The sequence below is a fragment of the Cyrtonyx montezumae genome, unplaced genomic scaffold, assembly GCF_038088225.1.
Source record: "Cyrtonyx montezumae isolate F1298 unplaced genomic scaffold, pur_monq_1.0 scaffold_5, whole genome shotgun sequence".
Taxonomy (NCBI): domain Eukaryota; kingdom Metazoa; phylum Chordata; class Aves; order Galliformes; family Odontophoridae; genus Cyrtonyx; species Cyrtonyx montezumae.
The window spans coordinates 22,080,613-22,102,969 of record NW_027072056.1 but is presented as its reverse complement, the minus strand read 5'-3'; the positions used below and the strand labels follow the sequence as shown (position 1 = coordinate 22,102,969).

Here is a 22,357-nt window from a genome sequence, read left to right as displayed (position 1 = left end):
ATACAACTCTCTACAGCAAATTATTTAAAACTATTTCTTAGTGAAATGTCAGTCTCTCACAGAAACTTGACCAGATTGTTTACAATCCAGCCCACTTGTACCTCATAAACAATAATGTAGTCCATCATTAAGGCAAGCATGAGATGGCAGATTAAGTTACACAGGATATCAAATCTCACTGAGAATTTTTTCCATCTTCTTTTATTAAGATTTGTATTCACTATGAAGCTACACTTTGCACATGAGCCAAGAGCAATAGCCAAACAGGCTGCCCTCCAGACACTAACCAAAACTCTACGTGGTACAGATGTGCATATAGCTATGCAGTACACTCCAGGTGTAACCCAAGCTGTTTACATCTACTACTCTTTCAACACAGATTCAGTAGTGATGAAGACTACCTGAACACTAAAAGCTTCTCTGTGCACAGAGCACACACGGGTCAGGCACAGTCAGTGCCATTCTCTCCAGCATCTCCCTGGCAGGAACACTTCCAGGGGCAGAGCAGAGAGTGCACTGAAGCACTGATCCCTGTGCTGAGGCAAGGATGCCAAGAGCGAGACATACATCTAAGTGGTTTAAAGAGCCTGCACTAGATCATTCAGCCATCTAATGGGATCAGTGTGGATAAAGGTAATGGAGTTAAACGAGGATCTGGATTGCACCAAATCTCAGCTCCTGGGCCTTGCCTATATTATCTTCCCTCTGCGCTCAACTGAGATTTCCTTGGGTACTTGGAGAGCTGTGATCTTACATACAGAGATAACTACAGTGCTCCAGAATAGACAAAAAGCTACAGGTCAGAAATAGCTCTTATATAACATTCTCTGCATCTGCTCTCAAGAGTGAGAGAGACTGAGAGCTAACATTCTTTTTACCTATACCCTTAATTTTTTTTTTTTTTTCAATCACTACAAAGGTCTCTTTTATTCTAGCAGCCTGTTGAGCACAGCCTCAACTTCTGTGTGTTGTTAATCTCCTCAGATCTCCTGTAAGCTGCTCATGGAGGCAGTTAAAGCAGACAGAAAGCACTGTGCTTTTGCTTTCATTTTATAAACAAGCTTTAAAATCAGTAATCTTTCAGAAAAACAACAAGATGTATGCACTAAAACCTAAAAGATGTATGGTAAATTAGCTCCTCTAAATAGCTTTCCAAACACCGTGTCTTGGTGCAGCTACAGTCCTCAACTCATTCCATCCCTGTACAAACTGAATGATTTCTTTGAACTTCTCTACTGATCAGCTGCAGAGTTATCTTGGTGCTACATACAAAACACACTGTAAACTCTACAAAACATTTAAAGTGCACTGACATTCATTTTTATCAGAAGAATTAAAACAAGAAGTTATAAAATACATTCATTTGCAAATGCACCTACCTTCCCATAGATTTCATTAATGGTTATGTGGACAAATATGGAGGCTTCTGTCAGTCCTTCTAAATACACGTGCCGATAACCTAGTAAAATCAAAACATTGCATCCCAGTCAGCAGAATCTATTTTATGGACAAGTGGCAATGCATGTCTATAAGAGTGGAACATATACACCTGCTGTCTTAAAACCTGTTATGTCCTTATGAGCTTTCCAAGTCTCTCACTGCAAACTGCCCCAAGTTAAAGACAGCAGAAGTTTCCAAAATCACAGCCACACAAACTCAAAGCAGCAGTGAACACACAGCCCTAACACTGCAGAAAGGTCCATGCTCATACACGAAGTCATAGAGATTTAGGCATACACACTATGTTGACACCTAGTTTTAAACATGCAATTCAAAGCCATTTGATCTTTGTTTAAAGATCTGATTCAAGAGAAAACACGTGGGACTAACCAGGAACAAGGCTGCTGAAGGCCAGTGTTCTTTGTCCAACAAAGTCACGCCCGATAGGGTCGTGATCCCAAACAAGAAATCGAACCAAAGCTATTTCAGGCATGTGGATGGTAAAAGTGAGCGTTTCTTCCCAAACAGGATTAAACCCTATAAAACAAACAGAGCAGAAAGTTTCAGAAATGCAGTCAGAGCAAGCATTGGTCTCAATGTTCATGAGTCACAGCAAGAGGGATGAGAAACTAACAGACCAAATGTGCAAATGACCAATCATTTATACACTGCTCATCTCCACTATAGAAGTAACTGAGAGTGAGAGATCCATCTCCCAGGCAGTTTTTGCCAAACCTGGTTCTGGTTGTGCAGCTGGCAGGGACAGCATGGCAGGCTGCTGTTTTGCAGAACTGTGGTAAGGTAAAGACAAACACAAAAAAGGAACTACTCTCTTCCACCCCACCACGGTATTGCAAGTACTCACAAAAACTAACAGCCACCTCCCTTGCTGCAGCAGGTGATCTCACTCTGTTCTTTCCCTCCTTCCCACCACAGCTGAGGTGGCATTAAGATCAACTGGGTCACAACTTGTTTTCATTGAATTTGACATTATACACATATTTTATACACCAAAATATTTTGAATTTCTGCCTAAAGGAGATTTAAAAACAATCCAGGAGACAGGTACTGTGGTAAAGCACTTCTCAGTTATGTCTCCCACACCAGAAATTCTGTTTAGAGAGCAGAATTCATTTAGAAGAAAATCATTTGATTCCATCGGGTAAGAAGCTTCACAATTTACAAAGTAATAACAGATGCTGAATCATTTGTAATTACTTCAGATTTTACTCTAAGAAGAGGAAATCAGTTGATTATCTTACCATTGTCATCAACCACCCTGGTCTGATCTTTACAACAGTCCACGGGTAAGCCAATAATTTCCACCTCAACAAAGGGATCTATTATCTGTTTTAAGAAACAACAGTACTTTAAAAGCAAGCCAATGGCAAAAGTGAAGGTCAATTCTTAAGGAAAATTAAACAAAGAATTGATTTAAATTCCTATGGGAATTCAAGAGCCATTGCCTCACACGAATTCCCACGCAGCACCATCACACAGCACAGCTTCTCAAGCCACAGTGATGTATGCTTTACAGTTTCAAGAACCATGGCCAGCTACAAGTCATTGAAAAACAGGGATTTAGGGCTTGAAATACAAAACAAATTACTTCATAAACACTGCCCATAGGATACAGACTCTGGAAAATGCTAGTATTGGTGACTGAAAGCTTGGCACTTTCTGACAGTCATTGGTGGATTTAAACAAGGAGAAAAATTCTTTGAGTCAAAGGCTGCCATGTCATTCTAGGACTGCCATAGAAGCATTTGTATCACAGTGCTTTACCTCTCCTCTGTCTCCTAACATTGAGTCAGGAGGCTTAGGCAGCTGCTGTCCACTGATGATTTTCAGAATGAGCTGCTTCTTAGGACTAGCAGGAAGTGGGTCTGAAGAATAGGGGTTGAACGAGCCTGCAAGTTGGCAAGCAACGAAAGCAAGTGTGAGGATAGATATACTAAATGAAAGATACTCCCTCTCACCTCCACAAGCGTGAAGCACACACACAGCCAACATTAGCTACTAACTTGAGAGCATGGAGCAACCGTCAATGAGTTTTGGAATTCCATTCCGTTTTAAAAACAAAGGGAAAAACCTCACATTATTACAAGATAAACACCAACCTTGCTAATAGGAGGGTTTTGCAGGACTAAGTCTACTTCCCCCAACAACAACAACAAAAAAATCCTACTATAACACAGTAGCCTTACAAATACCTCTGTGACGTTAACAAGTGTCTGGCGTTGAGACCTTCAGCCACCTCCAAACACCCAGATTGCCTCTGACATTTCTTAGTTATCTTTGTACATACTATTAATTTAGTAATAAATGTGTAGTGGGACATTACCTTTGCACATCTGCTGAGGTTTGAGGACATAACCACAGTTGCCATTCACTCTAAATTTTGCTTCATTTAATTGCATCATACGTCCCTCGGACTGGTAGTTGAGTGCCACTGTTAAATGAGAAGACTTGAGCGTCACTGATGAAGGTCATATTTACTTATCACGAAGACAAGAAGTGAGAAATAAGATTCTCATGCAACACCCACCTAACTGGCAACCGACATTCCAGTAAGGTAAAGGATTGAAATTGCTGGAGTCAATCCGATATGCTGATGGATAGATCCTTGTAAGCTGCTTCTGGTTGTAAAGCATGAACTGCTCAGCCTTCTGCTGCACTGCTTGGTGGGCTCTCGTTTCACTGAATGACAGCACATTCCCTGTCGATCCTGAATGCATTGTTAATCAACAAACGAGTTACGAAGCAACCCCAGGGCAGGGAGGCCTGAACTCAGATCTCAGCTATACTGGTATTAATCAAGGGGAAGATGAGAGTTAGCCCAAGCCTACAATGATAGATAGCCTCGCTGTACTCGAAGCATACGTAGTTTAACTGAAGGGCACCAGTTTCCTCTTTCAGGAATGCCCTCTGTTCTACTCTCAATTTTCAAAAATTGCAAGGAAAGCCAAGCAAGAGTTCATACTAATTGCTAGGGCGTTTTCTCCTGCAAAATCCCAGACATGAGTGCTTTGAGCAAACTGCAGACATCTACTTACCATCGTCTACTATATCCTGGGCTGCCACAGAGTTCGTGTACACCACTAGGTCAGACAGAGCTCGGCACAGCTTCACAGTTTTTCTCCGACGTGTCAGCCTACTGAGTTATATTTAATACATGAAACAAAGCAGGAGTTTCTCAATACGTAAAGCATGCTTGAATTCCCTTTATTTTTCATCAGTAAGGAAACAAACAGTTGTACAACTGAAAATGCAAAGAAAGGTACAGCAAAAGCAGGGAGCTTTGTGGGGCTTGTCTCCTCAGAGAGGGTTCTGAGCAGTCTTCAAGATGACTATTCCCCTTCACACCTTCAAGTCCCAATGCACAAACAACTTTTTTTCCACACCAAAATGAGACAGCCAAACAATGGCTTCTTCAGACAAAGCAAAGGCAGTCAGTGCTGAGTTGCCTCTGTAGAAGGAGCTTTTCTGTGACAGCAAATGCATTCTCAATGGCACTTTTTTGATTGCTTTTTCTTTACATTCTCAAATGTAATAAAGCTGACAGGGCTGTGCTGCGACCCTATTTAGGCTAAACAGTTTTCTTTGAGCACTATTGACAGCATGCAAAATGTAGATTGGCATTTTTCCATTAGGAAAGTATTACTACTGCATTTCTTTTCAGTTTAAGGGTAATTGCTGTTTGCAACCTATGAAAGTCTACATATTCAAAATATCAGGCTACAGCAGCCACAGCAAAACACACCCCAACGGAGCTGTCATAAATGCCTTGCTTGTAAAAACAGACTTAGGCTGTGACATATGTGTATTAGTAACAACAACATGTTGCTGTTCATCCAACTGAGCTGAAAAACTGAGGTGACACTTAGCTCACCTGTGGAGCTGCCCTGCTTCCTTTCCAGAAGAGTTTTGCTGATTCTCATCATCGTCTGATGTGCTACATTTGGACGTTGCCTTCCCCGTTTTCTGATGGGAAAGAATGAAGCACAGCTAGGTCAACGTGTGGGATATTTTTGCAAGGACACATGAGTTAACCACGAGCCCAGAGAGCAGGTCTACCTGCTGGCCAGCAGCTAGGGCCAAGCTGGAAGAGGAACACTTCTGCAAACCAGGCACCCACTGCAGCATATCACGCACACTCTGCAGCTTCTCTCCTGCCACAGACAGCCTGTAGGTGTGGATAAGTTGTGGGGGGGTGGAGGGGACAGCTCTCAGCTCTGCACTGCTCCACTGGTCCTGCTGGATTTCCAATGGCCAGAATCACATTTAAGGAACAGCAACACACAGCAGGATGTACATGTGCAGTGTACTGCATTCACCTATGCTTCTCCCTCACTCCCTTTGCAATTTAGAGTATTTAACAAATGCACTCATGAAACTGAGAACACAAACAGCCTCTGGGCAAAATTCTCAAGCATCTTTCTTTCTGCTGCCTTTTGAGCCGTGCAAATGAATAACCAAATCACTCTAATTTATTGCAGTGTACATTAAAGCAACTAGCTATGATAAAAAGATTAAACACAAAAGCTTCTTTTTGCATAAGTGCCTCTGCTTTCACAGTGTCCAATTTCAGCAACATTACATGTTCTGTAACACTTACTGTAGTTCATATGAGAGTTTCTTTAATTCCCTTCTCATCATGAGGTAATCAACAATATAACTGAAAGCTCTGCATCCTTTTGCTCAGATAGTTATCTGATAATTGAGCACAGAATTCACTTCTCCTGCTATGATAAACCAACAACGCACAAAATTTGGTTTATATTTTAAGTTTGCTCTGTTCAGTGCCAAAATAAAGACCATATTGAAGACCACTTGAGTGGTTCAAATGTCTGGACTGATGATCCCTTTAGTTAACTCACAGGAGTTGCCAGCCTTAGCATTCTCTCCTCCACTAGAGGTTTTAAAGAGTTTACACACATACACAGCTGGAACAAGAGTCAAAAACATCACAAGTCAATATTTCTGATTGGATAATTCTGCATCTCCAAAATTTCAATAGTAACCATCTTTCTCAGGCATCCCCTTTAGCTGGAAAGGCGTGAAGGAGAAGCTACTGTAAGTCCCTCCTGACTTGATCTGCAGTATAATTATTATATCTGTGTGTGTGTATATCCATTAGAATAGCTAGTGGAAGCAGTTAAAATTATTGATATGCCTTCCAGCCCTCAATGTAACCAGCTCTTCTTAGTGGCTGACTTGTGTATGTGACATTTCACCCCAAACCATTTGTTTTCCCACTAACAGAACAGGAAGAAACACAGGCAACCGTCCCTCTCGATGGCTGCTATCTGCTCAGGCAGCACAGGTGGAGTAGGAAACCTCACACTCATTCAGATTACATTAGCTCCTGCTTGGTTCAGAGCAGTTGCTGCAGTGAAGATCCAGTGGAGCAGACAATTCGAGCCAGCAGCTATAGACATATAAATAGCGTATGCCAAACCATGACGAGGTCAGAGGAGAACGTGCTTTTACAAAGCAGGAGTGGTGGGACCAGAGCCACTGCTCAGTCACAGCAGCCCCTGGAGAACAGTGAGAAGCAAGGCAGGGGGACACTGCCCAGCTCTGCTCGGGGTGTGGAACAAGGTAAAACAAACCCCAAATGAAAAACACCATCAGCTTTATGGACAGAAATCTGGAAAATGAGAACATGTCAAGACATTTGCCTAGACTGCCTTGCTGCTACAGCAAGTTAGATCAGAAAAATCAGCAATTACCCTTCACTAATAAAGATTATCTTTCTGGCCAGGCAAGATTTTTCTGAGGTACAGTGACTGTCTTTGAATGACCCTCCATACAGAGAGCTACACTCTTCTAAACAGCAATAATTACACCACGTGTAACCAAGCAGTCCTTCCTCACTGCCTCCATGCACACCACCCCTGTCTCATGCAACAAACCATGCCCTGTGCCATTACAGCAGTCAGACAAACCACCAAAATCATGCCCTCATTTTACTTACTTTATGTTTGCCAAAGTTGCCCATTAATGATCGACTATGAGACTTTTTCCCACCTTCTTTCATGTCCAGGTTCTGTACAAGGGAAGTTGGGAAAATGAGTATAAGTAGACAGCTTCACACTTCTGAAAGTCCACTCCAGTCTCTAAAAGACACTGGGTTTTATCCCAATAAAAGTTTTGGCATGTCACTCTGATTCACCATTGTAAGAGCATGCTAATCACACAAGAGAATAACAATAAAAGGGAATTGAAGTCTAAGCACAACGTACTGATCTCTGAACACAAACTCAAAATGATTTCATGAAAGGAGTCACTAGCTGCCTCCAACAGGAAGGAAGAAATGAACATAAGTACTGAACATAAGTACTGCAGGCAGCAACCAAGCACGGAGAAAAACTGATCCAGCAAAAAGAACAACAATAAAAAAAGCCATCTGAAAGCATACATGAAAACAGACACAAAGTAGAGGGGGGGAAAAATAAAGCTAACAGACAGCCTGGAGCCCAAGTTTCACATCCACAGCCATGCCCTCGGACATTGCTTTGATAACTCCTGGCAGCACCTAGCTCTTTCTGCCAGAAAAACATATCCCTTCATCTTTCAGAGGGAAAAATAAAGACCTAAAGGTGCTGAGGAATACTCCCCCAGCGTTTCAGAGACTCCATCAAACTCCAGCTATTCACTGCATTGTGCTGGACTTTCCTTCTGGCCAGTAATAATGATAACAGCACTGGAGGGTTTATTCACCAATCCTAGCTCAGGCTGAAAATCTCCATAAAGCAGAGAAGGAAACCCAAGCATATGAAGGGTGTGAATCTCTCAGACAAGAATGATTATTTGACATACTCTACAGCAAATCCAAACTGACTGACAGGATACACTGCCCCTCTCCTCTCCCCCACCCCAGAAAACAACTACACAAACACAAAAAAACCTCCATACAGAACATAACTATGGGCAGTAGCATGTGAATTTTCACTGTAAATGGTTGGGTTCTTTTTCTGTTTGGGTTTTTCAGCAACTGAAATAGCAGCAAATCTTTCATAAAATGAGAAGTTTGTCAGTGAGGAAGGGAAGTGAGGTTTGGCAGCAAAAAGCACACAGTCAATCTCAGCAGACTCCCTCTGGTTCAGCAGTTACACAGTAACTGTCAGCAGAGTTTTACAACAGGGCCACCAAAGAAAGCTAGCAAATAAGTTACAGAATTATCAAGCCAGCACATTTAACCATTTGTAATTTCCTTCTAACAGTTGATATCAACTAATCTGCCAGTTATTTTACCTCTTATTACTACCAATTGCTCAGCTCTGTATTGCCTAAAGACACTCATCCCATCTTCACGTGGCATTACTGCAGTAAGGGAAGAGATCTTGATGTCCAGTAATAAGTTTAAATAACCAATTAGAGAATTCTATCATTTGATACTGTTACCTGACAAATGTTCAAACAATGCACTTGCATTTCCCATTTTCAACATTTCGGCCTCATCAGTTATATGTAATTGTGGGTGTCAAATTAAACACAAGCACCTTATGGAAAACTGTGTTCATCAAAGCCCCCTGCCCTTCAAATGCTAGCTAGGGGCCAATCCTTTTCCCAGGTGACAGGGAACATATCAAATGTAATTATTCTAGCCCAAAGAAACACTGAAGTAGCTCATATCTAATCGTGTTTACTAACAGCTTGCTCTCTGAAATCCCACTTTCCCAGCCTCACAGAGGCCAAAGTGAAGAGGTAAGCCGACTGCTCTCAGACTGCCAAGTCACAACCTGGAAGTAACCCTTCTTTGCCAGATCAGGTGGCTCTGTCCTTTGGATGCTCACAGCCTCTTCCCATCACAAGGCAGCTGTGATCAGAGTAGTATATTCTATGCAGTCAAGACTTGACTTCAGGCAAAGGTCTCAGTGCTCCAGAATTGGAAAAAGATTGACAAGAAAAACATAAAACCTAAGGAGTGGGAAGATGTGCAGAAAGTACAACTGCGTGTACTTGAGCTTGGAGACTATCATTTGAGTAGCTACATCCCTCAGAACAATTCATTGTCATTTAACATAACAGATTTTGCACTGAAAAATCTGGTGAAAATCTGGTGACTATGGATTTGAGGTACAAAATGTACTGATGTATTCGAAATCCCGATACATTCTTATAGCTTTGCAATAATAGTTTCATGTCAGAAGGGAAAAGAAACATATTCTTGACATAAAACAGTCTGGGTATGAAAAAAACAGATCCTTGCTTTGGGCACTAAAAGCACAATCCTGTGCACTACAAGAAACAGCAATGCTAGATTACCATGGTCAGTCACAAGAGGACTAAGGCAACTATTTGCAGTATCAGTGCTTCCTGAACTACTTGCTTCCAACACATAGAAGGAAATGAAACAGGTTGGAGCAAGATACTCTTCACATTCAATCACTTAAATCCTCGTAGATGTTTTCCCTGAAACTATTCCAAGCTTTCATTTTAGATTAAACAAAACTATCAGAAGTTGTTCAGAAGTCATTGAAATGCACAATCTAACCTTATTTAATATCCAGGAAACGAAGGGGAAAAAGAACACCCACCTACCTGTTTCAGGTTAACACTTAAACCTTCATGAGTCGCCCTTAACAGTGCTCTCACTGTGAAGCTGTCAGGATCTTCTTTGTCCCTGATCTGGGACTCTTTCAGCAGAGATTCAAGCTTTGTTCTTATGAAAGACTCCACCTGATGCTCAGTTGCACCATTACTCTGAAAAGCATTAAGAGATCCAGTTAAAACAGATTATTACATCCATCACTCCTGAGACAGCACTGCACGTGCCTCGGGCACTCCCACCACTGCCTTTCTGTGCACAAGAAAAAGCTTCTTGCACAATCCTGTCCAACTGAGGCTTTCACTGTCACTGCCATCTTCGTTTCCTCCCTCCAGGCCCATGAAACATCACTTGCAGACCTCACTGAGGTACTGCCCTCCATACAGATCAGCCCAGCTCTGTGCCCTGGTGTTTCAGTCACAAGTTTGACCTCCTCTTTTTGAGCTCAGCACAAGTTCACAACTTAACCACAGACAGATTTCCTCAGTGATATCAGAAAGCCTAACTACTACTAGACTGCTGCTCCAGCAAGAAAGGAAACAATTACAACTGAACCAATTGTTTGAGTTAATAGCAGCACAGACTATGTAAATACCAAATTGACTCTTATATATGATGCTTAAAATAGGATCCTTGAGAACAGCAGTGTGCACCTAGCATTCCCCTCCCTACGGGGCGTGTGAATGCTCCTGAAATAGGACAGCAGCTGTCTGTCCTAACAAACTCCCTTCCAGTCAAAAGACACACTGCATTGTGCATTGGCTTTAAGGGCTGCAGGTTTTCTCTTGGGTCTTTCTGCTCATCAGGAGTCATTTTAACAAAGCATATGGGGATTACAGAGTCCTATTCAACAGCACATGACAGTGAACTGGAAATTGAATTGGAGCAACACAAATATTCCCTTCCTATAAACCATTTCAGATGGGGACTTCTGTTACTCTAAAGCAAATCCCCACTACTCTGAAAACCTGCTAATTGCTAATAGCAGGCAAAAATGATACAGGCAAATTAAAAGCTTGATATGCAAGCCAGAAACAGCTAATGACAATTGCACTAAGGTGCTTCTGTGTTGCAACAGGGAAAAAAATCACCAGGCTACATTCAGAAGTGGAGATAAACAACACTACACTTCCTAAATATTAATCTAAATTTGATCTATTGTTTCTGAATCTCCCTTGATAATATCTTTTGTTCAAAACTTTTGACTGATGAAGCAAGGCTGACTTCTGACCAGAAGAAAGCACCTGCTGGATAACACAGGTCAGCACTGCACACCAGCTTCAGCTTGTAGTAAATAAAAAAAAGCATTAGTAAAATCAGTAGCAGAAAAGTAAACAGCATGACTTAAGGAATAAAGAGATCAGAACACTGCCTTTTGTGTTGAAAAAAGAAAGAGAATTACTGGAAATAATTTTTCATACAAACACTTTTTATTTATATGTTCCTATTCACAATTTTCAACCAGAAACTGTGCAGTAATTCCATCATGGCGCTGCCCCATACACACCTGAAGAAGCCTAGCATGCTCACTGTGCTGGCATCAGGCTGCTGTATGCATCTGTCATCTGTATGATTTTACTGAGAGGTTCTGCATTTCTGAACAAATTCAGTCATTATCTAGATATGGAATTATATAATTCCTGTATCTTAAAGACCTGACGTAGAAATCCATGTTAAAAAGCTTAGTCTGCTAACGATGTCAAGTGGGATTATGAACTGTGCATGCAAGAAATGGGAGTTCTGGGAAATGTGTACATGTACATACATAGCAGGATTTTAACTTGCAGTCATCTTCAATTTCATCAGCACTATCCTCATCAGAAACTTCTCCTTCCTCTGCATCCGCTCCAAGACTGCATGGCAACTTTTTTCCCTAAAAAGGAGGGAAAAAATACTCACAATTAATACGCATGCAGTCAACGTTATGTTCTCCAAAGCCCAAAATATCCTTTTACCCAACTACTGCTTACTTCAAAAGTGGTCAGAGCTTAGAATTCAGACAATCTCATGCAAACTGGCTCCAGGAGCCAAATTATCACAGATGATGCCTTCAAAAGGAGGTTAATGTACTTCTGTTAGCTTGTTATTGAAAGACATTTGCAAGCTAGTTCAAAAAAGCACGCTATCTCCCATCTCTGGGGCAAGCCAGTGAGTGCCAATGAATTTTTCAAGTTGCCTCCCCGATGCTTCAGGCTTACCTCGAGCAAGCAAACCACTGAGTACTTCAAACAGAGCTCAAAAATCAGAAGCTGAGACTATGTTATTATAGGCTCTGCATCGGAAAGGAAAATGCATACACAAAAACCCATTGCAAGTAGCCATCAACATGAATGAAGCAGCAAAGTTTATTTTCATATTGCATGCTCATGCAGGCGCGTAGTCAGCAATTCAAGATTAGTTGCTAATCCTCTACTTTGTGCTTCATATACCTACATTAGAAAGGAACTACTTCAACTCCATGTCTAGTTTCCAACATCTGATTAGAGTGGTGAGAGGTTATTGGTTACTTCTGGTAAAAAAAGATAAAATGGTGGATCTGAAGGATGGATTGTACTTGCTAGAACATTCAACTGCAGTGTTCCTGTACGAGCACTTCTGCAAGGCCCAATTTCAAAACTGTTGCAGTGCTGTTTATAGACCTCAGAAGCTCTTTAGTCCAACCTCCCACTAAAGAAGGATCATCACAGCTTTGTATAGCCAAGACTTGCCAAATTCCGAGGATGGAGGCTCCCTCAGCTCTCTGGGCAGTCTCTTCCCATGCTGCACTATTTCTGCTGAAAGCCTTTTCCTTCTGCCCATTCTGATCCTCCCAAGCTGTAACTTTTGGTATTGCCTCTTGCTTTGCTGTCTGCTACTTAATAAACCAGCCCCAAAGGCCAGGTTAATGCTTACAAAAATAAACTTCTGTGCTATCACATGTCCTCCTTGTTTGCAGGAATGCTTCTAGTTTGCCTGTTTCATCACAGACAGAGGTAGACAGGAGCTGAGTTTCTGTAGAAATGAAGAGGTCTGACTTAAAAATTGAATTTTGAAGTGAATAATGCTTCCCTGGGAATGACTTGGAAGTTTTCATGGGCTTATAACCCTCAGTATTATCAGAAATCTTTTTTATATTCAGTAGCAAAATGAGAATTACGGCCATAGCTTGAAAACGTTCAGCTAATTGTCAATTTTATATTTCAAAGAGGAACACAAAACAAGATAAATAATCGTAAAAAAGATGGGAAACTTGCTTACTTCAACAAGATGCTAAATATTTTATCTTTCCTAATAAGATTGTTTAAATTGAACTGGAGATGGGAGATAGGGCTTTGTGGTGAGATCCTGTGATGCTGAAAAGGGAGTTCCTCATTCTAGAAGCATCAGCCCAGCTGCACACCATCCTAAGACTGCTCACAGGGCTCCAGCCACTGTTAATTGAAGAATTGACCTGAAGTTACAAACTCAGATGTGCTACAAAGAGCAACTCAAAACTTCCTGGAAGACCAGCACAGTACCAGATCTCTTACCTTTTATTCAGTGGCATAATATTTCAAGCTGGGTTCACTACGTTTTGCCACATCTCACACTACCTGCTATCTCATTCAGCTCCCTGACACACCAACATGACGTGCTCACGTGTTTCACAAACAAGCAGTTGCACAAGAGAACTGCTTCAGTGAAATTCAGAACCACGGCTGAGCACCTGGAGGTTTTCTAAATCAGTCACATCTCTGCAGTATACTGAAATGTTCAACCTAACTTCAAACCTACTGTGAATTGCTGCAGACAGCTCGACATGGAGGACAGAGGGAAGAAAGGGTATCTCAAGTGCTCTCAGACAAGTAATTGTCCTCACTTGTCAAAGTAAATCAGACAATTTAATAAGCTACAACTCTATTAATCATCTTTGCAACGGCCTGTCTAGCACTGCTTCCTTACTACAGCCATCTCAGTCTTTGAAATTCCTTCAAGAGCAAATCTGTTTGCACAGAGGGGCTCCAACAGCTCATGTTGCATACAATACAACTACTTGCATACAATAACTACATCCTGCAGAGCCTCCTCCCTCGCTGCTCTTCAGACACCTTCTGAAATGCTCTTCTTTCATAAACACAGCTGATGAACCATGGAAATAGTCTCATTTCACAAACTACTGTTCACAGGGGGCTGAGGGGGAAATGCACACAGATGCATGCTTTCAGACATTTTCACATCACTCCGAAGTACTATCATACAATCTTTCCTTGTATAAATTTTCTAGATACTACAGGAATATGAACAATAGGGAAAAAAACCCACTAACAACATAAACCTGACAAACTTCAGAAGAGAAAGCATCAGGTACTTGCCACACTTCCTACTATTCATAAAGATGCTTTTTTTTCACCATATCTCTGTTCTCTTCACTCAGCACTACAGATTAAAAAAGTCTACATCTCGGACTCTAAGATCTCAGATAAGATGCTGAAGCAGCAGAAAAAATTTCCTTTACCTTGCTGCTGATATAATCATCCTGTTAAAACACTCACAGAAGTGTTGTGGGCCACTTGCTGAGGCTGAGGTTTTACCATTGCAGTATCCTTGAGAAAAGCTTGCAGTTTTAACTTACTCCACCTGCACCAATCGTTGTAGTACAGAAACTTATTCTCCAAAGCCAAAGAGGTACAATAAACACCAGGCACCACCTCCTGCTGGATTTTTCAACATGCCATCAGTAGCAAATTACCTTCACTAGGATTTTCCCTTTCAAGTTTTGAGGGCTAGGAAGCTGTCTGGAGTCTCCGGTGACTACGGATGACAAGTCCAGTTTGTCACCAAGTATCTCCTTCAGGTACTGAGCAATCTTCTTTTGCTGCTGAATACTGCAATGATTTTCAATAGAGAGTATCACCGGAAACCTAGAAACAAAACCCCAGACAGTGTCATAACTGTGCTTTATGAGAGAAGACCTGCACAGCTTACCACGAACCATTTTGAGCAGTTTGCTCTGTCAGAAGCCTGGAAACAAACTCCCCTTGGGACAAAGGACATTGCACATGAACTCCCAAATCCCCATGCAGTCAGAATCCCTTTGACAGTCACTGCAGGAGATTCTGCCCTCACCTCCAGCTCCGTCCTACGGGCACATGGATACCAACGTTTGAAACAGATGATCACTGAGTGTGAGCCACAGACCCAAGAAACACACGGTGAAACTCCTCAGCAATGCAGTGTCTTTCTATTCAGACATTACAATATTCCTTTGCACTCTGTGGTCTTCAGACTCTGCGATGAGCAGATGTTTTGAAATCCACATGTTAAGACCTCTCTGTTCACCTTCCAAAGGCTTTACGATAGCAGCAAGATCAATTTGCTTTTGTCTTAACTGCAGCTACAGTGAGCCTGACCAAATCTCTGAAGATGACCAGACCAGGGAACAACAGAAATATTTAGCAATACTTTCCAGAATGCTCTCACAGGCTGCAGGAAATTTCAGTTAATGTTTTCTGAGCTAGAGACATTGTTTCTGTATACAATGGCTTAATTCTTCCACAGACTTGCCCAGTTCTTTTTTAAACTCTTGGCATCCCCAAAAACGTATGGCAAGGAACCCAACTTCACACCAAATGAGGATCCAATTCCTTCATTCCTTCATTCTCTGCAAGCTACTCAAAATTCTACACACTCACTCATAATCTTCTGAGACTGCTGTGCACGTATATGCCTCAGATCCCTACTATTTTCATAATAAACTTTGTTATATAGTACCATGGAAAGCAAATTAGAATTTAAATATTACCTCTCATCTCTGTATTATATTATGTGTAAGACAGCTTTACTATATTCCTACTGAAATGAAGTATTTCCTTAGGTAGAGAGCACTACAGTATTGATTTTCAAGGAGAATTTCCCAGGGGAAAGGAGTAGGAAGTTTTGCTCACACAAAGAACCAAGATAATCACTAGATATCGAACAGCCCCGGACTGTTCCAAGTACAACTGAGCTAAAAACACACAAAAGGTCTTTCTAACTTAAGCTGAACTCTCTAACTTCACTGACAGTACTGTCAGGCAGCTGAGCAATGAATATGATGCAGGCAATGAACAGAGGAACAGAATCAACTCCCTAATCTCTCAGAGCATTTAAAGGATTACACATACTTTCTGGTTTTGAATTTTGATCCAAGATTAATCACACAAAACAGACAGGTCTAGCTTCAAAGCAAACTCTCCACTTACTCATTTTTGATGAAGGCATACTTATTGATAGTTTCTGCCACGTCACGGAAGAATATTTTAGAGGTCAGTGTGTAGCCATGGTGCACAACTGGCTCTCCATCCGGACCATCCCAGCAGTCCACTATTAAGACAGAAAAGGCTGCATGGTAAGGGATGCCCACCATCTTAACATTTTTCTGCTGACAGCACCAACAGAACTCACATGCACTCCTCAAGTATGCATGTGTCAGGAAATTCCATTCAACATATTCCAGTGTAGTTAAAATTAACAAGGCAGTCTTTTCTTAAATTAAAAGAAAAAAAATTCGACTGATTTTGTCTGAAATTAATAAGATATTAAAGCATCACTGCTTTAGGTGTGTCACCCACTGCGCTGAAAAATACCTCTCAAATTAGCACGTTATACTAAAAACAGACCTTCAATACACCGACAGCCGTCCTGCAGCACTCGTGCATACATCTCCACCCTAGACTGGGACAGCAGCTGGTCTCCTGTCAGGTATGTGTTGTGAGATGAGGCAATGAAGTAGTTACAAAGGGGCTGATCCATGTCCTGATGCACTTCGCAATGCAGCGGATTGAAAACATCGCCAGCAGGACTGCGCATGAAGTTGGTGAAACCTTTGAACAAAGCAACAGTTTTTCAAAGATGCCATGCGAACAGTCTGCACTCTAGTAGTTGTTTCTTCTCTTCGTGTTTACAGTGTTAAGTTCTGTCCCCCAAATCAATGAATCACACAGTGAGGATTCACCCTTCTGTACCCCATATTTTCACCATATTAACTGCTCTCTGGGATTTGCCTCTTTCTCTGCAAACTGAGGATGGTGCACAGCCTCAATCTACAAACACGAGTTATTTATGTTATTTTATTTTTAAATCCTGTGGAAGATTTAACATATTTGAGAACAATACTCCTAAGATCCGAACCTTGTGCCTGGACAGTTTTCAAAAAGCCCTGAACTCGAAAATAAAGTATAATCTAGGAAAACACATTTACGACTGCCAAAAAACTCCACGCAATCAGCAAGTATATGCAAAACATGGCATTGAGATGAACTGGTTTGGAAATCAACCAGTTAACAACCAAGAGTAAAAAAGAGAAGGAAGGATTAAGGATTCATGTATAAGCACAGAAGTATTGCACAGCAGCTGTGCTGAATAAACACACACATCCAGGTGCTCTCTACCCAACGCAATGTAGATCAGATGCTTCATTCAGGCTCTCAAGGAAAGGATGAGATGTGGCCAAGCAGCCTGCTCAAATTCAGACAAAACCACTCAATTCCACAAATCAGCTCAACAGAATTGGGGTGGTGGGTTCTGTCAGAACTGGTGGAAGAAAACATCCTTCTTCACAGTTCAGTGAGATAAAAAATACTCTTCATCTCATTTTTCTCTGTGCTGTAAACTTATTTGAGAAGATGATATTGGTTTCTATCACTGTATATCAGATCAGAATCAAAGCAAGAAATTCTGAAAAATATCTCCTTTGAGAATGTGAGAGGTAAGATATTTCACAAAGTTGGTGCAAGCAAAAAAACTGGAAGGCCACTCAAACACAAAAGCAGCAAGTAAGGTTAAAAGAAGCAGAAAAGCTTTCATAGATAGTTTTAAATGTCACCTTAGTCCAATGTGACTTTAAGTGAATTGCCCACAGTGATACCAGAATCTTACTTCACATGCTGGGTGCAGCCTTCTCACCCCAGCACTGCGTGGAGGAACATTTCCCCACTCCCTACAGAAACCACCAAGCAAATTATTCTTCAGGAAAGCTATCTTCTGGGCAAATTAACAGACCATAGCATTTAATCTGCTGCATTCCAGTGCAGACTTGGATTTGATGCTAAGCTGAATTTTAAATAAATAAACCATCCACAACTGCTTTAGCAAACAAGTATGTTACCAAAAGAATAAGTTTCCAAAACTCAAGGAAAACACAACTGATCTTCATCAACTACTCACATAAGCATAAATCAACAGCAGAAATTCCAACCCTACACAGATAGAGCAGAAGACAACTTTGCTTTTATTACTTGGTTATAACATATTGTACTATAAATTACATATTTTGTGTGTTTTATAAATACACAGCTAGCAGTAAACGTACACAGCCTGAGGCATCCAAATGACTGTTATACAGCAGTACACTGTAGCCACAATACTGGCTGCGGATACTGCCAGACATAACTCAGTACACCTCCTCTTGCCTCTCCTATTTCATTAAAACGCACACCAATGCAGCTGACTGCAATATGGGCTACATGAAAATATCGTTCAAGCTTTCCTATTCTATTATAGCAGATCAGGATTTAAAAATAATTCAGAAATCAAAAGGCTTTACCTTCAATCCCAAGAACGTTTTGCTCCTTGTTTTCTTCTGATACTTCAAACTTCTGTATGATGTCAAGACAGTATTCTGGTGTCACATTACTCATCTGCACAAAAAAAAAAAAGGCAGCATTGGTGCATGTATTTTTTCTGCTATGTGATCAACACGTCAGAACCTACCCCAGGCCCCTTGGTCCATTTAAAACCTTGTACTCAAATACTAAGTTCAGTCAAAGAGGGAGGGGACAGCCAGAAGCCCCTGTGCAAAAGGACTTGATTGGATCAGTGCTCCACCAGCCTCGTGGCTCTTACCTGTTAGGATTAAAACAGGAATGAGAGGTAGTGTTCGCTGCTAAAAGCTGCGTCATTTCCATTTCAAAGATGTAAAAAATAGCAGTTAAGCACAATTAACAATAGCTGTACTGGGCAGTACTGCTGAAATGAGAACTGTGATGTACTATTGTTCAGTACAACCCACTTCCACATGCAAAAAGACTTGCCAGGGTTTGATTTCATTTTCTGGTATTTTCCACTCCTGTGATTTCATTACTTTCAAGAGACTTCACTCTCTAGGAGTGTAATACACAGGCTCTGAGATAAATAATTAGATTCCAAAACGAAAAACAGCAGTCCTGCTGAAACAAACAGGAGTTCTGTCATCAGCTCCAGTACGTTCCCAATCAAAGTCCTGACTAATGGAGCCAGTATCACACTTCCTCTGAAACAGAGGAAAGCATCTTTCACCATTTGCCCCATCTTTATTCACCCCTGTCCCCCTCAAGCTGTACAGATCTAAAATGAAAACTAAGGTTGGACATATTTCATTTCCTCTACTAATTATATCACAGAACAGCAATAATGGCACTAAACCTCAGCAGCTCATTTGTATCCCCATTCTGTTTACTGTTTGCACACTTGGCAAAGTCAGCTCAGACACCCCTCTGCAGATCCAAGCAAGGAGCAGTCTGGAAGCAGAGGAACACACGGTTAAGTCCCATCCCCTTCTTTTATCCGGGGTGAGATCTCTGCCAGCACGATTACTTCAGGCAGAGGAAGGAGCCAGACTGCTCACCCTGCAGATTCTGCAGCCTTCACCCTTTAAAACAGAAAGCAGTCCCTTTGTGAACCCTGTCCTTACAAAAGGACTCCTCTCTCAGATGGAAAACCGATTCCATTCAATCTGCTCCATCTGTAGACTCCAACTAATTTGCACTTTCCATTATTTCCTGTAGCTCGGTGTTCCCAGCACTGGCATTCAGCAGCATGGAAATCTTCCAAGAGTGGGCTGACTCTCTTGATCTGGTCTTCTGCAAGGGCCTGATCCTGCCAGCTCTCCCTGAGAGATATGGGTGCTGTACCCTGACTGTATCTCATAGCACCCAGGAGGCTACGGCCAAAACAATTACCAGAGGAGGGGAAGAAAACAAGCAACTACATGTGCCAACATTGGAAGTGTAGTAACAGAGGGAAAGCAAGTGAGCAGTTCAGCTCATATGGTAACCCAATGGAGAGAGATTTTCCAGTCTTTCCACCCTCCAGCCTTCCCTTTGCATTCCCTCATGCCGAGGAAGCACTCACTGCCCAGCCTGTCTGCTTGTCCAAACAGTTTATTTTATTTGTGTCTCCCAGCTAAGTCAACACCATGAGACGCCTGCTGGAACCACACAGGATAATGGGAATGGGAACCATTTGGTGGAGAAAATGGCTGATGATCCCAGCTCAAGTAGATGTTGCTGTTTGATTGCAAACACCATTCAGAGCAGCCCTTTTTCTGCACAGGCTGGCTAGAATTAATGTTTTCATTATGCCACACCACTCCTCCATGGGCATCGTGTGCTCTAAGAATGAAAATGCCTAATCCAATCCAAAGCTGCATCTGTTAAAGAAAAGTTCACTGATTTGTGCTTTTTAACTGTAGCTGGAGAGATTAAGACTTAGGAAACTAATATACATTTATTTTCATTACTTTTCATATTCTTTCACTAGAAATAATGTCAAATAGTACTGAATATTACTGATGATTGTTATTCTTCAAGATAATCAAAATATATTGAATCAAAGCAAATCCCTACATCGATATCTTACACTGAGATTGGAAGAGAAGTGTCATGACTATGGAGTCATCACATAAATCAGTACACTTATTATCCCTCTGTATAAGCACAAGAAGTGGAATAGGGCACAGCATACAACAAGCAGCAAACTTTCCAGGAGCACACAGACAAGGTTGCTGGAGGCAGGATCTACCTGTGCAACGTGGGCAGAGGAGTTGGACTCAATGATCTCTGGAGGTCCATTTCAACCCCTACAATTCTGTGACTGTGTGATCTCAGCAGGCAGCAGTTTTCTCAGCACAGATGTGAACTATGCAGCAAAGTAACTGATCCATAGTAAAACAGCAGGTGGGCACACAGGGTACTCTCTTCTTACAGTCCTACTCTTACAGGACCAGGACCAAATTTGCAACACCAAACTGCTTAACATCATCAAGAGCAGCAAAGAGGTCTCTGCTGGCTATGAAACAAAAACACTTGGTGTGACATGGATACAGCAACAAGGAGGGAAGGACAGACAGCAGTCTCATGCTGAGAGTCTGCATATAGGACAGCATCACTAGGGGGCCCGAATCAGTGGGGCAGAATGAGGCCAGTCCCTCTATTGGACAGGTCCAGAGTGGCCAGCCACAGCAAAGCTGCTCATTAACAGGGGAGATATGTGTATGCAGAACCTATTTTGCCCAGAACTCAAAGCCGAGTACAAGATGCCATCAGTCAAAAGCCCCTGGAGACCCTGCCGTGGAAGTGATCTGTCATTGAGCAGGGAAGCAACTTCCAAGCTCATACTGATTTATCAGGAAAGGGCACTCCCAGTGGGACAGCAATCAGGCACTCAGACATGACTGCACATCCAGGGACGTTCCTCCCTCACAGCCACTCATGGCTAAGAAGACTGCAGTACCTTCCAGGAAACAAGCCTATTTTTTGCCTGCTTTCTGCTTCTCTGACATGTGAAGCCATAACATTGCAATTGCAATGAGCTGAGTTTAACTGCAATTAAATGGAAGTAATCTGTTTCACAAGCTCTCAGGTAAAGGCAACAGGGAGTTCTTAAACACTCACAAAAAAACAGCTCAGCAAATTAACAAAGAAACCCAAACCCTTTTAGTCCATCCTCACTCTGCAGAATATTCAAAAGCCTTGCCAAAGGAGTAGCAGATGGAGTTGGACAGACTGCCCACAGGCTGCCAAGCAGCCCAAAAAGTGTAAAACTAGATGCTGTTAGGTTGAAGGCACTTTAGTGCTGCATTAGGATTTGAATCACCACCAGCTGTGGAAGGCAATCTTGCCACACCTGAGATCATTGTTATCAGAAGACAAGGGAAGAGGCAAAGAAAGTACATGGTGTTACTGAAAAACACTGCCCAGGGGGTCATCTCAGGTCACACTTCTCTTTTATGGGGGGCAGAAACGTTGAGAGTGTTTGCAGCTGATAGCTCATTCTGCAGTCGGGATTTTGAGTACTGTGCAGACAGAGGAGGGGTGCAACATTCCAGACTTGACAGTCAACTTGCTTTGCCTGCTGCAGCAGTAGTTTCATAATGTCTCCATACACTCTAAGTCTCTCTGCTCTAGGTCTCTCAGTGCCTTCTCCTACCATTGCTCTTCAGCTGCTCCTGGGCTCTAAAGCATCTCCATGCATGCCTTTTCTGTAGCTTTTCATTTGTTTCCCATTTGTTAACTTTGCTGTCGCCAACAGTGCTCCACTAAAGGGCATCCAGATAGAAAACAGTGATTAAAAAAATGGAAACAAAGGAAAAAGTAATGAGTCCAG

The 22,357-nt window shown here is 41.8% G+C and overlaps 1 protein-coding gene across 3 annotated transcripts in view; it reads right to left on the bottom strand.

The window, feature by feature from the left end:
• The window catches only part of PLCH1 (phospholipase C eta 1), a 50,508-nt gene that overhangs the window by 5,134 nt on the left and 23,017 nt on the right, over positions 1-22,357 (bottom strand). For 2 of the 3 annotated variants that reach the window (XM_065747886.1, XM_065747885.1), the window contains exons 6-20: positions 18,540-18,633; positions 16,615-16,818; positions 16,198-16,318; positions 14,706-14,877; positions 11,763-11,870; positions 9,991-10,152; positions 7,421-7,492; positions 5,333-5,424; positions 4,497-4,594; positions 3,989-4,168; positions 3,785-3,892; positions 3,226-3,350; positions 2,703-2,787; positions 1,831-1,977; positions 1,380-1,459 (exon numbers count right to left, since the gene is read on the bottom strand). In XM_065747886.1, the coding sequence (XP_065603958.1) occupies positions 1,380-1,459; positions 1,831-1,977; positions 2,703-2,787; positions 3,226-3,350; positions 3,785-3,892; positions 3,989-4,168; positions 4,497-4,594; positions 5,333-5,424; positions 7,421-7,492; positions 9,991-10,152; positions 11,763-11,870; positions 14,706-14,877; positions 16,198-16,318; positions 16,615-16,818; positions 18,540-18,633 (1,848 nt within the window). Of the gene's footprint in view, positions 1-1,379; positions 1,460-1,830; positions 1,978-2,702; positions 2,788-3,225; positions 3,351-3,784; positions 3,893-3,988; positions 4,169-4,496; positions 4,598-5,332; positions 5,425-7,420; positions 7,493-9,990; positions 10,153-11,762; positions 11,871-14,705; positions 14,878-16,197; positions 16,319-16,614; positions 16,819-18,539; positions 18,634-22,357 lie in introns of all 3 variants that reach the window. The other variant, XM_065747884.1, reaches the window with a different exon arrangement.